Below are 18185 nucleotides of genomic sequence, written 5' to 3'. Positions count from 1 at the left end.
TACAGAAATGCAGTAAGTTACAGAAAATACAGTGAAGTTCAAGAAAATGCAGTGAAGTTAACATGCAGTGAAATTTTCAAGAAAATGCAGTGAAGTTCATACCTTTGTTAGACATCCTTTTTTGTTGTGGCCAAGTTGATGACATTGTGAACAAGTCATTTTAACTCCTTTTTTAGACAGTTTGCCTATTCTTTTGCTGGTTTATTTTTGGCCTTTCTTCTATTCTTTTGGGGTCTGCCTGGCATTGGCTTTGGTGCTGGTGGTTCAATTGGAGGATTGTTACTCAATGGCCACATTTCTAAGTTAGGAATTGGCTGAATGAAGTACCCATAAGCCTGTAGGAATTTATCCTTTTTGTACCAGTGCTCCACATGTTCATCTGGATCCTGCTGTAAGTAATAATATGCACACACTATATGTTCACATGGGATGCCTCTCAACTTCCACAACTTAGAAGTGCAAGTCTTGAATGTAGTATTTACTACAAACCTTAACTCTTTCTGATTGATTTCAAATCCATCCTGACCATTCCATATAACTGTGCACTGTCTAGCTAACTCCTTGTTCTCTTCTAATATTAGCCTAGCCATAGGTGATATATCTGAAATCCATGTCTAGCCATGATCTTATGCCTAATTTCTTCTAGCAAGGTAATAATACTCTTGTGCCTAGCAGCCAATATCCATGAATTAAAAGTCTCACACATGTTATTCTCTACTATGTCACACCTGGAATATTCTTGGAAGGAAGCTTTGCACCATGCCTCCCTTGGATACTTCATCATGTCTTCACATATATTATGTGAGCCAAGTCTCCTCATGTTCTCAACTTCTTTGTTGTATTTAAACACATAGCTTGCCTTTGAAACCTTCCAGGATTGCTTTCTTCTTTCTTCACTCCTCCATTTATTTGACCAATTGGACCATATGTGCCTTGACACATCCTAACTTCTGCATCAGGCAGCAAGTACTTCACAGCTGCCAAAAATCCCTACATAAAAATATTGGCAAAATAAAATACTAGGAATTAAAACAATAAAAAGGTACTACTGTTAACAAGCAAGAATAGCAAAATATTTACCTTCTGCATGTCTGACATAACTGTTAAACATTGACCATATCCCAGCTGCAGATCTTTCATTAAGTGTCCAATGAACCAGCTCCATGAATGTTTTGTCTCATGGTGTACAACAACCCATGCAATAGGAAACATCTGTTGGTTCCCATTTCTTCCTACATCAACCAATAATTCACCCTTGCAATGTCCTTTTAGAAAGCACCCATCAAAGCCAATGATCTTCCTACAACCTTCTAGCTAACCTTTCTTCAAGGCATCAAAACAAACATAAAAGTAATTAAACAAGTTTGTCTGATTCTCTGTCAATTTCTACCCAACAAGAGCTATCAGGATTTGTTTCTTTAATAATGTCAACATAATCCCAAAGTCTAGCAAACTCCAACTTCTAATCCCCCATAAACTTTCTAAGAACTATTTGTTTGACCCTATAAGCAATTGTTCTTCCTACATACAATCCCAAATTCTCTCTAACAAGTTTCTAAATTTTTCAGATCCTCATATAAGGTGCAGCAGTTAGCTCTTTTTTGAATTTGTTAGCAATTTACTTGGAATTGCACAACTTGTTTGTGTTCAATGGTTGACACTTGTGAATAGGATAGTATTTTTTAACCATAAAATCATTAGAATCCCTACCAATACTAGCAAACAACTCCCATATGCATATTTTATATTTACATCTTACTCCTACTCTATGCTTCTCACTGGGTCTAAGTTTCAATTAAACCTTGTACCCAACTGCATAATCAGTCACTGCCTTCCTAAATACCTTAGCATTCTCAAATATCATGCCCAATTCAAATATTGAAACTACACAGTCTGGGTCATATCTAACCTTTGTGCTCTTCATTCTACTTGGAATGTCAGCACCTGGCTTAAAGTCCACATCCAGCTCTTCACTAGTGTCATCACTTTCAGTATCTGAACTATCTTTGAATTCCACATCACCTCCTAATCTGCCAGCATATTTTTGTCTTTTGTTCACCCCTATATCTTCAAAATCTCTATCAATTCCAGCTTCTCCTATTGATACTCCAACAGTTTCAGGTTGTTTCTTTCTTCTGCTAGCCTTCTTTTTATTTCTCCTATCATTTCTTATGACTCTCAACTCTTCATCAACCTCACTATCATCCTCATCAGGAATTTCATCTACATCAGACTCACTACTAGCCATATTTGATTCAACCCCTTTTTCACCACCTATAACATCATCTTCTGCAACAACAGAACCATCTTCCTCAACAATAACATCCTCTACAGTTGGTTCTTCAGCAGAAAAACCTTCAGCAGAAACACCAACCTGTGACTCTTCAAGTAGAGGCTTTTCAAGAGGTTGTTCTGTATTTATATTATCCGGACCACCTTTACTAGTTTCCCTAGATGACTTATGTAATGAGTCACTACTATCTTGAGTAATTTCTGGCCCACATAAATAGCCAGCTGGGACAACTGTCTTAACAACCTCATCAATAACATGTAAAACATACACATTTAATTCCACATCAGTACAGTGGCAACCAATATTATATAATTGTTCGTCATTTTCCACCAACACAAATTCTTTAGTATTAGGGTTAAAGACATAAAAAAAAAAATTCAATAGTGTGGTACCCCAGCCCCCTTATATAATAACCAAATTCAAAAGGGAAAAGTGGTCATGATCAATAGAAAATTCGTTCACCTCTATATTGGTGACATATTTTGCGTCTGGGGGATCGGTAAAGGTTCTACCATGATGAAAGCGTACAAGAATAAAGGTGTCCCTAGACATACTTTACCCTACATTGACAAAGACGAAGCAAGATAAAACAAAGGCAAGTTAGAAGGATTCATCAAAAAAGAAGAGAAAAAACTCGAAATTTCGGTCTGGCATTTCAAAACCCAAATTACTAACATGCACCCAAAATAAACAACAAATAACTGAGGATAAACAACAAGTGTTGCTTACCAGAATCAAAAGGAAGACAAACGAATGGAAGCCGATGATTTGGAAGTATGAACAAGCGATTCAGCCGATGAAAAATCGTCGGATTAGGGTTTTCTTTCTTTTACGGACTGATGAAGGTAAAAAATAGGGATGGGTTATTAGTTCTTAGGTATAATAACTTTGTGACGGGTCAACCCGGTACCTAGGTAAGTTACGTGGACAACAGATCCACATGGCGTATATTTATTGGACTGAAATTACACATGGACAACGCTTGCACACACACGCTTTTGTTTTAATATGGGTCAGGATTTTAGTGTTTAAGTGGCACATTAAAGGGTTAGTTAAAGTGTTTAAATGGAACGGACTAAAGAGTAAAACGAAAAATAGTCTCAACTTTAGGGGTTATCGATGTATTTGGCCTTTCTTTTATATATCATTATTATTAAAATAATATTTAAGTAATTACCAAGGGTTACACCAGCGATTCACCTTTCTTTTATTCGAATTATAATTTTATCATAATCTCTTCTAAAGTTTCTCTTGAAATCAAAATCAAAATTAGTACAATGTGACAATATTTGAAATATTACTTTGTAAGTTAAATTAAAACATGGTGATAAAAAGAAAAAGTTTGAGTAATGGATTATTAATCATTGCCAAAAAATAGAAATAACTTCGATTTACAACTTGTACCTGAAAAATAGCCATAGTTTTAAAAGTAATCGAAATTTAACCATTTTTTCAGGTAAAGATAAATCTGAATAAAAAATATTTTTAAAAATCCTTCCAACATAATATGCGAAGTTCAAATTTTTTACATATGAGCCCATAATCTAGCATATTATGTTGTCTAAGATTTTATCTCTGCATAAAATAGTGATTATTTTTTAATGACTTTGCAAACACTGACTTTTTTTATTACCAATCGGAAAACTAGCTAGCCCATTTTCATGTACAATTCCTATATAAGTATGTCAGAACACTTCTTGAGAGTATGATTTTCTTTGAGGACAGATTCCTTCTCCTTATTCTTCCGAACAGCTTATACAGTGAAACGATTGAAGAAGTCCAAGCTCGAGACACATTGAAAATCCGCAGTGAAGTAGTAGTACTGCACTCAAAAGCAGCTGTAACATACTGATCTTGCTAAATGGAGAAAGTGACTTTCGAATTTTATACAAGTCATCTGAAAAAAATCTTTTGCATTTTGATCATAACTTTCTACCTAAATTTACACAAGTCAAAAGGTTTGCAAAAATGTGGGAAAAAGGGGCTTCCGCAGAATTAATACAAGATCATAAACATTTTAATACAACCAAAATCAACAGAGCTTGTAGTTTTTCCTTTTCCTCTCCCTGGATATCCATAGCTATTGGCTTTTTCTTTTTAGAACCATTGCATAAGTTTCTCCTCCTTCAGCAGTCACCATAATTAAGAGAAGTAGAACAAATATTGGTTGACTATGATGAGCTCCAAGGGAGGTCAATATAAATTGTACAGTACTAAAAATCAACAGATCCACTTTGATGCATTAAATGCTTAAAAAGAATATTTACCATGGTGAGTGTTATTCAATAATTCAAATAGCTGCTGTAGCAACATCGATATCATCAGATTCATCAGCTATCATTTCATCACGAAATAGCAGTTTAAGATATGGAAGAACTCTTGGAAGCATGGGTAGGTCTGCTAAGTTAACACTCATCATATCAAAAGCAATGCATGTTTTGTGCATGTGTGTTTCATCAAAAACCGGAATTTTAGGGTATCTTTGACTGAAGTGAGTGAGGACGATACGATATGCTCCAGCAGAGTCCCCTACTTCGATGGCTTCCTGTGTTGTGCTATGATTTCTTGCTATGGCTTCCTCCACCATGCCATCTTCAAAGGTAGCCTGCAGTAAACACCCGAAATAATAAACTATAAATTTTCTTCAAGTTGAAAGCAAGTGAAGAAAAGAAGATAGAGAAACCAGATCCAACTTAAGACGAGATCAGCCACCAGAAGGTGACTCCATAAACAGCAACAGAAGAACACATGTAGCGGGAAAGAGGCAGAAAAAAGACGAGCGAAATTAAGTTTGTAGAAAGCATAACATAAAACTCGCACTGACGACATCATGAGCTATGAGGACAATTGCAGTTCAAGAAGGAAAAATATTCAGAGAAACAAGCTATCTATTGAATGAATACTCAGTGATCCAGTAACTGTTCAACACTTAGAGAGCCGCATCCATAGTACAAAATAACACAGAAAATCAATATGCTGTTTGACTTTGCATGATAGTAGGTAAAACGAAAGTTTGAGATCTTGTATAATGCTAAAATGGGAACATGTGGCAACTAAAATTCTCATGATAAGCGTTAGAGTACAGTATAGTATGTGGTAAAATACTAATATTAGGTACGTAAACAATAATCTGGGACAGCCAAAAATAAACAAATAACGGAATTTGGGAAAAATACTTGTAATCAAAGGGAAAAACCAAAATGACACTATACAAACTTGCCTCATGTATGAGAACCGTTGCACCACACGATGCTTCAACTAGTTCTGGACAAGGCCTAGTGTCGCCAGAGTATACAATTTTCCATCCTGGTATCTTCTTCCCAGTGCTATTAGTCCTATCAGCAGCCTTCAAGACAGCGCCATATGCTTGTGGACAATGAATAACAGGAAAGCTAATCAATGCCTCCAATCCTGCTTCTCTGAGAATTTCCTTTAATGTCTTCAGCAATGGGAATGCAGCCGCTGCATCAACCGGACTGCCTGGCCTCTTCCAATAACTCTCCATACGGCTCCCTTTAGCAAATAAGGTAGAACCATTCTTTTGGTCACTTGGTACACATGCACTCTCACTCACATCCTTGTCTCCATTTGACTCAAAAGTCTTTAATGAAACTTCGGTAGTATGCCTACAATCGAGGAACTGCATATCTAGATCCTCAAGTTTTTGGTATGCATCAAGGAATCTCTTAAGCTGCCGTGGGCCCACAACAATTAAAGGTTCATGAGGAGTTCCATTGAGCAAATCGCGTCGGAGAGCAAGTATTCTTGCAAGACCAGTATGATGATCAGCATGAATATGAGAGATCCAAATACACCTTAAACCTTTTACGGCTTCATCAGCACCTTCAATACCAAATCTGTTCAACAAGAAGCACATTATCCCCCTCAACTGAGGTTAGACAAAAATCATATGTAAATAGAAAGTTGATGTTTATGAACTTATACAATACCTTCTTTTGAGCTGTCCCAATGTTCCTTCACCACAATCTAACAGAATACTTCCCTTCGAGAAAAGATTGACAAAAATAGAACTAACATTCCGATATTTTGAAGGCTGAGATGAACCAGTTCCGAGAAGAACAATCTCAACATCCTCTCTTGTTACACCTTCCAAACAACTAGGTAATGCAGTTTCATGCAACCAGGGCTCTTCGATCATAACTCTGTTAGCCTGGATAGTCGCACTGCCTCCATTTGTAACATTGATGCCATGCAACATCTGGGCAATGTGTTCAGAAGCATCTAAGATTTCAGGAATTTCTGATATTAACTCTTCTATGATTTTTGACCGAGAAGTAATTTCAGGAATACCAGATCTGTCTAACCCAAGCTGCGCATATGGACGAAGATGAAACTGTTCCACAAAAAGAAGTTCAGTTTGAATGATGTCCAACCCAGCATCAAAGTCAAACAATGTATGAGGTGACTTGCAGTAATTTTGCAGAAAAGTTCAAACGCATTCCTAACAAAATGAAACCAAAAGTTGGCATACAAATTTTTTATAAGTAAAATTGGCATACAGTTTCTAGGTTCTAATTATGCGCCAGAAGCAACTGGATCAAATTATATGAACTTTCTCACCTTGAGGAGGTTCTCTGCCGTTATAACTTGACATGAAGCTGGAAGAGAGAACTGCAAAAAAAATTGATAATGGTAATTTCTCAATTGAACAAGCACACCCAAGATTAAATCACTGTCCAAAGTAAACTTATATTTTATTCAAACATAATTCCAATATAATGTACCTCACTTGGGATCTTAGAGACTGAGGATAAGCGCTTCAACTGTGGAAGGGACCAAAAACCAGGCGCAGGAAAGAATTGAGGGCACAAATAATTCAGTCTTGAGGCTATTCTTGCACTCGACTTCAGAATTGGAATTTCAATATTCTTCCTGCGATTTGTAGAAGAAAAATCATCTTAGTTGGTATAAGCAGGAAATAAAAATAACAGCACAAAGCTGTATATCAGCCTGAAAAGATGAGAACATTATAAGGTTACTCACGGCTGATGTCCTGCCATGATGTGCTGCGCCTCACCAAATCTTGACATCCATTGCTGATATTCAGTTGTACATGTTACTGAAGCAGGACTAAGGTGTATCACACAATCAACTTTTTTGCACATTTCCTTGGATTGTTTGGATGGATATGAGTAATATGGAGTGAGAGAATGTATAGACGACAATTCTTGCAGATGAGATGGTGTAGGGCAGTCAACAACGAGTACAATAGGGCCAGGAACAGAAGGCCCCAATACATCACTGGGATGAACCTGCGCGATGCTCATTGAAAGCAAACGAGATAAGTACCAAGTAAAGTAACAGCAAAAAATAATCCCTTAACTTACCATGATATCTTGGCGATCTGACTGTACTGAATTCCCAAGTTGCAATTCACGGTATTTCGGGCCAGGCCTCAACCCAAGAGCAGCAGCCTTTTTGGGATCAAATTTTCCCTTAATTTCAGGCAACTCACAAATATATACCACCGAAAGATCCCCAGGCTTTAATGCAAATTCAGCTGTGGAATGCATCCTCCGCACTGAAAGGGTTTCTGCCAAATGATTGACAGCGACTAGTGGATCATCCAGCTCAGAGGATCCTTCCTTTGTCGTGTCAGACACTTTTGAGTAACGTGGCCGCAACAAAACAGCAGATATTTTGACAACCTCATCGTTAATAGGAACATAGAGATCATCACTCGTCCCTGAAGCAGCACTACTAACATCAACCGATCCAACAGTTGGGCCAAAACTACGCGCATGGACCATGGCGGCATTTGGAATGAATGATTTCATTGCATCGACCAAGTACTTGAGATCCGAAGGACCCCATAAATTGACCTTGTAATTAAAAAATGTAATTGGCATCAATTTATAAACACCATTTATTTTTAGCTAATTATTTGATCAATATATTATAAGTAAACCAAGGAAGTATGATACTCACTGACATCCCTTCTTCTCCCATGCCAGCCAAAGTCAATAAAAGACCTTCAAGTAAAAGGATAAAACATATTTAGGAGTAGTTCTTAATCAATCTCTGGCAATCATTAAACCAGCACTTCTATATTTCCAGCATTGATTGATCTAGGCACTCAATAGGCTAATAGGCTTCATTTCACTCTTTAAAAACTATGTAGTAACAAACCTGGCAGTCCACCAGCAGTTTCCGAACAGACTCGTGATAGAAATATGTGATCAATCTGGGAAAGAAGAAAGAAAAGAAAAGCTTATATTTATCTTTCTCTACACGATCAACATCATGCCCAGAAAAGAACAGTTGGGAAGTATAAACCTGATTTAGAACAAAATAATTATGCATCTCCATACCTTTGACAGCTTAATTTTGTGCTCTGTGCAGAAGCGTTGCAATCCCTGGAGCAGAAAGAACAATTTTAGGTGCAACGAAATAAGTCTTCGTGTACTTTCTGTTTATTACGCGCTATCCTAAAACCTCTTCACAAAGAAAATAAGAACCAAAAAAGGAGCAACAAATGCATATGGATATAAAACATTCAGCCCAAAACATTGTGAAAAGAAAATCCAGTCATTTAGTCATGAGAATAAGTAGGATTTAAAATTTTTGAAAGAAATCTTTGTAAGAAATTAAATACTAGTAATAAGGAAACTCGTCTTTCAAGTCAGATTAGTATTCTGCTTCCCGGAAGAGGAGGGCCCTAACATTTCAATCAAACAGAAACAACGGAGGAACCAAGTGCCACACTGAATGGTTTTGAATTCCACAACTACAAAATACTTACTTCTCCAGCATTAAAAATAAACCTCTGTTTATCAAAGAATAGAAGAACTGAGGGTGCTGTATCTTGTGTATCCATGCCGGTCCCAAGTATCTGCGAGAAATTTAAAGAAAGAAAAGAGGTTAATGATTATTCTATTTCCTCTTCATGAGGAGATGAGGGAGGAATAATATCAAGTTATTATATTAACATAATCACAAATTTAGGCATGTATTGGGAAATAAGAAGCAAATCCAATCAGATAATTCTTTATAGACACAAGTATCTGACTAAATCATAGGAGCTTTAGAATCCATTTATGCAAAATTAGATTATCAAGTCTGTGACTCTAAACCAACCAAAAATGCTTATAAATAGGATGTTAAGCTACTTTCTATAATTAACGTAACGATCATGTTGAGTTAAATGAGTGTGTTATATTGTTTGTTTTAATACTGAACCGGAATCTCCTTTGTTACAATGTTTTACTTGAAGAAAGCATATTTTGGTGTTAAATTGTGGAAAATGTTTTCTCCAAGGAAAATATTTCCTATCAAAAGGGGCAAAATTGACTTCCTTCGCTAATAGGAAGAAGTAATTTTTCAATCAATATCCTCACTCCTACTCCATTCCTACTTTTTTCTTTGATAATGATGGTGTCCGGACCAACTTGCATGTACCTCGACTAAATGCTACCTCCCAGTCTCCCACTAGCAGAGGTGCCGGGTAACTTACTCCTACTCCATATCACTTACCTCAATCAACACATATTCATTGTTGTCAATCTTTAGCATATTAAATATCATCAAAACACTATCCTCTTATCTTATCCTACAACTCGTAGGAATCAGGATTATAGAAGAACAAATATTAAAATAGATAGCATATAAATCGATATTGATGACACAAGATGCTTTCGTTTAGCAACTAATTAAGTACCTGGACGTATGAGATTGTATTAACAGGGTTAAGTTTGCGGACTTTGAGTTGAAGGTTCTTCTTCCCATCGTTCTTATCCTTACCCTCAGCCCTTCTTTTATTAAATCCAGCAGACTCAGCAGTTGGACCCTTCTCTTCCATTGTCATCTTCCCTTTATTATCTACCTTCGAACTGCTCCGCCTTCTTAACGAACTGGGCTGTTGGATGTTTCTCGGTTTTCTTGAATATGAAGAAGAGAATGCAGCAAAGAGGAAATGGGGGTTGTGAGTGTGTGATTTGGGTTGTTTGAGTCTGAAGAGGTGAGAAAGAGAGGGAGGAGGTTTAGGGGTTAAGGGTGAGAGAATTCGGGGGTGATTGGCGGAGGAGATTAGGAGGCGAAGGTTTGTGATTTGGGGCATTTTTATTATTTGTAGTGTTTGCATATAGAGCCCCAGGGTTTTAGAAAGCCGGTTGACTAAAGCTCCGCTACATAAAACCCCGCCCATGCGCACTTGCCATTTGCATTTGTTACTGATTGGCGTCGGGTCGCCCGGCTTATTGGGGCTCTTTTCTTCCCTGTCCTTAGTTCACATTTTCTACTTATTTAGAAGCGCGAGAATAAGGAGGCCTTGCTCGTCTAGGGGTATTTTAGTCTTTTCAACATATTTTAGATAGACTGCTGAACGCCTATAATTTTTCTTCTCAGCATATTTTATTTTAGACTATTCCGTTCAAGCTCTCATTCTCTCTCTAGGGTACGCGACTCTTTCTCTTCTCAGACGTGTAACATCAAGCTCCTCTTGATTTTGCTGCTTTGAGTTGTTTTCGTACCTTGCCAACACATGCGTTTCATAGATTACTTCGATGCCCTTGTTTTTGGCAAACCTGATCTTTACTTTTAAGGTTATATTTGACAGTTTATTGAACTGTTTAGCTATAATAGTTGAATAAATTCTGGATTATACTTTGTTCTGCTTGTGTTTTCTGTCAATATTTCTCGCTCCGCTTCTCCATTGTTCACCTTTTCGTCTCTGTGCTCGTTTGCTCACAGGTTATTACTTTGTTTGATCTTTAATTTTAAGATTAGATTAGACAACTTGTTGAATTTTTCAGTTGTCTGATGTTTACTAATTAGCAGTTACAAAAGTTAAAGGGATAAAAACTACCGTGTTAACTGAAGGTGACTGTTTGATGAGCAAAGTCAACGGATTACGAAGAAACAAAGATTATAACTCTATTTATATAAATTAGAAGAACCCGCATGGCAGACCTAAACTAATACATTAAAGTAGAAATAAAGTGTTTATGGAGTAGTAGTTAATAAGATTTTAGGGAACATACTTTGTTTTGCTCGGGTATCCTCCTGATTTTTTTGGTTCCGCTTTTCTGCTACTCCTCTTGTGCCTCTCTGCTCGTTCGCTATAGGCTATTATTTTGTGCTTCATATTTCATCTCCTTCTTCATATTTGTGTGCCTGATTTAATTAAAAATGTATCTTTATTAGAAGTACTTATTATCTTTTTTTGATAGAAATATATAAAGGACTATACAAGGAAGCTGCTCTATTTTTCCCTCAGTGGATTTAATAACAATAAGAAAATCAGAGTTACTCAAGTTGTTGTGTGTTGAAGCCACTTGGTTGAGGAACTTGTTAATGGGAAAGACTTTTAGTCTTCCCTCCCTCTACTTGTTTTTCGATTCTTTGGTCTGATAAAACAATCTCTCGTTGATCAAATTGTGAACTATTTTACAGTCTCATGGGAATTTCTTTGTAAATTCAAGTTGTCACTCACTGAACACTCGCAATGCTATATCAAGTTTTTTTTTTAGCTTCGGTTCGTAGTAGATAGAGCTTATTTGATTCTCAGCAAGGAATTGAAATAATCTTTCGAACGGACTCCATATGCTTCCAAAAGGAACCAATAGAGAAAACAGTCAGGGGAAACTTTTAGTAATGTATGAACTGTCTAAACTTATCTTTTCATTAAGACTTACTATTGTTACCCAATCAGGCCTTCACTGAGTACTAATATATCTTAACTTATTTTGTTGCATTTCTTATGAATTAGATATATATCAGTAAAAGCAAGAATAGATCTAGCCCTGTCAGAGTTGGCTCTAACAATCTTATAGGTTTATCAACAAGTTATTTAGCGTAATCTTGTTGTTTCAATTTCAGTAATGATGGTCAGCATTGATCCTTTATTGTAGAATTTGAATTTTTAAGGTTGAGTTATTAATAGTACTCTGTACTTATTCGTCTACCTATTTGTTATTTGTTAATTGCAATCTTGATGCACGTTAAATATGAAGTATATGTCTTTATATTATTATAGAGAATTAAACAACTGAATTTGTATCTTTAGTTATAGTAGTGCTAGTACGTAAAAGAAATTCTTATGTGCTTCTATAGTTCATTCAATTTCTTTGCCACGAGAAAAACCTTTAGTATAGCAATAAATATGGTTCAACAGTTACTTTGCTTTGTTTTTTTTTTGATAAGGTAAATTGTATTAATCAAAAGGGAGAGAACTTCCGTATACACGAAGTATACCAAAAACGTAGAGAATTTACATCAGAATATGATTCTCTACAAAAAACGCCCAATCTTCTATACAAGTAGGGGCTAAATGAGTGCACCAAAAAGCAATCAAAGAAAAAAGACTATTCTTAAGATGTGAAAAAGGAGACTCAATCTCCTCAAAAGCTCTCCTATTTCTCTCCCCCCCATACCACCCACATGAGAGCTAACAGGGCGAACTTCCACGCCTTCTGCTTTCTTCTTCTCCGAAAACCGCCCCAGCTATGTAACATTTCCTTTATAGTGCTTGGCATCACCCATTGAACACCAAAAAGATTCAGGATTGCCCTCCATAGAGCAGAGGACATAGGGCAATGCAACATAAGGTGATCAACTTCTTCCCCTGAGCTTTTGCACATGTAACACCAACTAACAAGTGTAATTTCCCTCTTTCGGAGATTTTCAGCAGTCAAGATCACTCCCCTTGCCGCTAGCCATGCAAAAAAGTACACCTTCGTGGGCACCCTAGGAATCCAGATCGAGGAGTATGAAAAAGCGGTCTCCTCTCTCACCAACATACTCTGGTAAAAGGACTTTACGGTGAACAAACCATCGCCACGCAAGCCCCATCTCCAAGAGTCACAGGATGGCTGAAGCATGTCTTGCCCGTATAGCAGCGCCAACAAAACTTGGAGCTCCGCAATCTCCCAATCTTGCATGTTCCTCCTGAATGAGAGGTCCCATACTACCCCCTTCAAGCTCCTTGCGAATCTGTTGGACCATCAGTTCTTTCTGGTTTGAAACTCTGAAGAAGTGGGGGAAGAAGACCTTGAGAGTATCCTCTCCACACCACCTATGATTCCAAAAGCTGATTCTCCTTCCATCTCCCACCCTGTAAGTGATGTTGCCACTGAATGTTTCCCAATTCTTCATGATACTCCTCCACATGCCACACCCAAAAGGTGTTGTGATCGCCTTGGTCCTCCAACCCCCTCCCGTTGAGTCGTACTTTTCTACTATGACCTCTCTCCATAGAGCATGCTCTTCTACCCCGAATCTCCACAACCACTTCCCCATTAAAGCTCTGTTAAAAACCCTAAGATCTTTCACTCCAAGTCCACCCCACTTCTTTGGGGAAGTGACTGTCTGCCAATTCACTAGATGAAACTTTCTAGTTCCATCCACCGCATCCCACAGAAAGTTCCTTTGAAGTCGCTCCAGTTTTTCTGTGATGCTCACCGGTGCTTGCAACAGTGGTAAGTAATAGGTGGGCATACTCGATAAAGTGCTTTTGATAAGCACTTCCTTACCTCCTTTTGACAAATACCGTTTCTGCCACCCTGCTAATCTTTTTTCAACCCGTTTGATCACTGGATTCCAAACCGTAGTATCCTTATATGAATCGCCCAAAGGGAGACCCAGGTAAGTAGTGGGAAGGGAACCTACCTTGCATCTGAGAACACCAGACAAGGCATCAATATTAGTAACCACACCTACCGAAAAAATCTCACACTTGCCGATGTTGATTTTGAGTCCTGATACTAACTGAAACCACTGCAGGACCTGCTTCAGGTAGGTCAACTGATTCATGTCCGCATCACAGAAAACCAATGTTTCATCCGCAAAAAGCAAATGTGAGACTCTTCGGGCACTGAACACCCCAATCGGAGCTGAGAATCCTCTCAAGAAACCTCCGCCCGCCGCACGATCCATCATCTTGCTCAGAGCATCCATCACTAGAATGAATAACATGGGGGATAGGGGATCACCTTGCCTGAGACCCCTGGAGCTACCAAAGAAACCACACGGGCTACCATTAACCAGGACAGAGAATCTGACTGAGGAAATGCAGAACTTTATCCATCCCCTCCATCTTTCCCCAAACCCCATCCGCATCATAATGAATTCCAGGAACTCCCAATTGACATGGTCGAAAGCCTTCTCAAGATCCAACTTGCATAGTAAGTCGGGTTCTCTATTTTTCCTTCTGGAGTCTACAAGTTCATTTGCCACCAAGGCAGCATCCAGTATCTGCCTACCTTCCACAAACGCATTCTGGGAGGACGAAACAGTCATGTCAAGTACCTTCTTAAATCTGTTGGAAAGCACCTTAGAAATAATTTTGTAAATGCTCCCCACAAGACTAATATGCATGTAGTCTTTGATACAAGATGCACCTTCTTTCTTAGGCACAATAGTAATAAAGGAAGCATTGATACTTCTCTCGAAAACACGATTCGCATGGAAGTATTCAATGGCTTCCATCAACTCCCCCTTGATGGTGTCCGAGAAGAACTGAAAGAAAGCCACGGAGAAACCATCAGGCCCGGGGGCCTTATCACCAGCACAACACGACACAGCCTCGTGCACCTCCTCCTCCTCGAAAGCCCTTTCTAGCCACTCACTGTCTCCCTCCCCTATATGGTTGAACTCTACTCCCCCAAAGTCGGCCTCCAACTAACTTCCTCTTTATATAAGTTCTCATAAAACCCCGTTATCGCCCCTTTTACCTCCTCCTCTCCCTCAATCCTCACCCCATCCACAACTAAAGACTCTATGAAGTTTCTCCTTTGATTTGCGATTGCCACCCTATGGAAAAACTTGCTATTCGAATCCCCCTCCTTTAACCAGAGCACCCTCGATTTTTGCCACCAACTAGTCTCCTGAGCTATTGCTAACTCGACTATTTCCCTCTTAACCTCCCCCAATCTCTCTTTCTAAGATTCATCTAACTCCCCCGCCCCTTCCCCTCTTTCCAAGTCCCCCAATTCATGCATAAGCTCCCTCATTTTAACCTCTACCCTCCCAAAAACCTCCTTATTCCACCTAATAATATCTCCCTTTAGCAATTTGAGTTTCTTCGAAAGGCGGTACGAAGGTGACCCTGATACCCCGTAGCATGTCCACCATTCTTTCACCTTGTCCCCGAATCCTGGCACTTTCAACCACATGTTTTCGAATCGGAAGGGAGCACGCACCCCCTCCCTCTGCATCCATCTAGCAAAATAGGCAAATGATCTGAAGTCAACCTGGGTAAAGGAATCTGCAGCACATTCGGCACCAACTCATCCCATGAGGGAGATGTCAGGAATCTATCAAGTCCAGACCTTGAGTTGGAATCCTCCGCCCTGGTCCAAGTAAACTTTTCCCCTGACAGAGGAAGGTCAATGAGAAAGTGATCATTGATGAAGTCAGAAAACTCCTCCATGGCCCTCGAAATCACACTGCACCCTAATCTCTCCTCCGGGAATCTAATAGTGTTAAAGTCTCCCCCTAGAACCCATGGAATGTCCCATTCCCCCATAATATTGGCCAGTTCCTCCTAGAAAGACACCTTGGACCCTTCCCCTACCAGCCCATACACTCCCCCAAATCCCCACTCCACCCCACTCACTCTATCTTTGACGAGAGCTGCCAAAGAGAAAACTCCTTTCCTAATCTCCTTTACCTCCAAGCTTCTATCATCCCACATGAGTAGAATGCCCCCGGCACTTCCCGCTGCTGGGACCCAATCATATTTCACCCAACTACCTCCCCAGACACTTCTCACGATCGCATCCGACAAAACTTCCATTTTGGTCTCCTGAAAACAAACTAGGTTGGCACCCCACTCCCTAACTCCCATTTTGATGATGGCCTTTTTGTTTGGGTCATTCATCCCCCTGACATTCCATGAAAGGATCTTAACTTCCATAAGCAACAATAGCCCCCATTTCCCCACCCCCCTATCCGAGGTCCCTTTCTCCATGTCACACACTCGACCCCTTCTGTGATACACCACTACATCCCCTGATACACCACTACATCCCTTTCTCCATCTTCATTACTTTCTTCTACTGCAGATTCACATATTTGGTCTGGTAATAGAGCTTACAACAATGATCTTCTTTCTTGTCTTTATCATTCATTTTAAGACAGTCACATTACACTTTCTGTAGAGAATATTTTTGCGAGTATTTTCAATGCACGATGTGTTGAACTTGACTGCAACTTATTTCTCTCTTTGTAGAACTACTGACGCTTCTATTACATTCGGTACCACAAAAAGAGTTGCTCAGCGTACTTACAAGTAACCAACTATCTTATCTTTATATATTTGTAAACGCAGGCTCCTATTAACACATTCTCTATTTTTCCTGCCCGTTGTACTGCTAACTGTTAATGTTGTGCACAATTTTTGTTTCTACAAGTTATGCTATTGTGTCTATCTATAATGTTGTTTAACGATAGCCTATGTTGGTGCTCACAACAGGTGCTGTATATATCGAGGTGCAGTATCTTTTTGTGCTTCCACATACTCGCTACTAGAAATTAATACCTTGCTAAAGGGTTGTGTGATAGTTTGCACAACTTCATTTAGGAGTAAAAACTACGACTTTGATGGATCATACACAAAAAAATAAACGTCCCTTCTCAGAAATAGATATAAATGTCAGTCGGCGTGAAAAATACAAAGAGATGACAATAGAGAAAAAGCAAAAGTTATTGCTACAACGTCGACTAAAATACCAAGAGTCAAAGAGACATAAGCTCTCCGAGAGTATAACTGTTGTTCCCTTGATTGGAACAATGGCTGCTAAAGAAAGAGATGAAGCACGCCCATTCTCTGTCTATGAAAAAGGTGAGTATGCCACCTTCTTTGCTCGCTTTTAAACTAGCTACCACTATTTAGTTCCATCTAAAGATCATCTACCTTCGTTTTAGGTTCTCTAAACATCAGTCGGCTATGTTCAAACTATGTTTCGCTTAAGAAAGTTCCAATCTACAAATTTTGCTCAGCAAAAAAATTTGAATATGAACCTCCTGCATTCTGCTATCGTACTGGGAGAGTAAAGTTAACTTCTCATCAAATGCCTGTGAAATTGCGTAATCTATATCTTGGAAATAGTGTGTTGTCTAGGCACTTTCAAATATATATTAGAACATATAATAATCTTTTTGCATTCACGTCACTTGGTGTAAAGTATGACAAAGATCTAGCAAAAATAAACTTTGGTATTTACACCTTTAGAGTTCAAGGGAAGATGTACCATTGGATAAATAATTTGCACCCTACAGATGACAAACCAAGAAACATACAATTATATTCAAAATCCCAACCTGTCGTGATGGCGCATATCTCGATACTACGCAAGCCGATAATATCGATAAACCACAATTTCTCTTAAGTTTGAAAATACAATAATTTAATACAATACAAAATCCCACAAATACTGACACGAACACTCCCCAAAACCTGGTGTCACTGAGTACTAGGGCATCTAATATGAATACAAGTCTGGAAAATACGGTCTATAATAGTCTGAGACCAAATACAGTAAACAAGGAGATAGAGAAGGAGAGACAAGGTCTGCGGAACACGGCAGCTACCTCAAAATCTCCTGAAAATCAACTGCGCGAAAAGATCAACACCCGCTATGTCCAAGAACACCTGGATTTGTACACGAAGTGCAGAGTATAGTATGAGTACAACCAACTCAGTAAGTAACAATAATAACTAAGAAACTGAAGATAATGACGAGCTACACAGTTATAGTTCAATTTTAATAATTCCAGCAAAGAATAGACATGCTTTCAAATCCGGCAGTTTAAGTCAAATCAATTTTATACAGTTCAAGTTCATGTAATCCGGATATAAAATCTTTCAAAGATTTCACAACAATAACAGATAGCAACCAAGTGCAACAACAAATGCAAAGCAAGTACAACCTCT

At 38.6% G+C, this 18185-nt stretch overlaps 2 protein-coding genes across 2 annotated transcripts; both read right to left on the bottom strand.

Annotated features, from left to right (window-relative positions):
- Window positions 1-4507: 4507 nt before the first annotated feature.
- LOC107785747 (tRNase Z TRZ3, mitochondrial) lies at window positions 4508-10527 on the bottom strand. Its single transcript, XM_016607121.2, has 12 exons — window positions 9972-10527; window positions 9057-9146; window positions 8626-8670; window positions 8444-8498; window positions 8243-8286; window positions 7642-8136; window positions 7298-7566; window positions 7039-7186; window positions 6875-6925; window positions 6244-6647; window positions 5514-6150; window positions 4508-4898 (listed from the first exon to the last, which is right to left on the bottom strand). Exons 1-12 carry the CDS (start codon window positions 10455-10457, stop codon window positions 4584-4586), a joined length of 3039 nt encoding a protein of 1012 aa, XP_016462607.1. The 5' UTR covers window positions 10458-10527; the 3' UTR covers window positions 4508-4583.
- A 4662-nt stretch (window positions 10528-15189) lies between these two features.
- Window positions 15190-15776, bottom strand: LOC142179788 (uncharacterized). The gene is made up of 2 exons (XM_075250664.1): window positions 15580-15776; window positions 15190-15469 (listed from the first exon to the last, which is right to left on the bottom strand). The coding sequence occupies exons 1-2, from the start codon at window positions 15774-15776 to the stop codon at window positions 15190-15192; spliced, it is 477 nt and encodes a 158-aa protein (XP_075106765.1).
- Window positions 15777-18185: the final 2409 nt, after the last annotated feature.

Source organism: Nicotiana tabacum, chromosome 4, assembly GCF_000715075.1.
Source record: "Nicotiana tabacum cultivar K326 chromosome 4, ASM71507v2, whole genome shotgun sequence".
Classification (NCBI taxonomy): domain Eukaryota; kingdom Viridiplantae; phylum Streptophyta; class Magnoliopsida; order Solanales; family Solanaceae; genus Nicotiana; species Nicotiana tabacum.
This window is presented reverse-complemented; position numbering and strand designations above follow the sequence as displayed.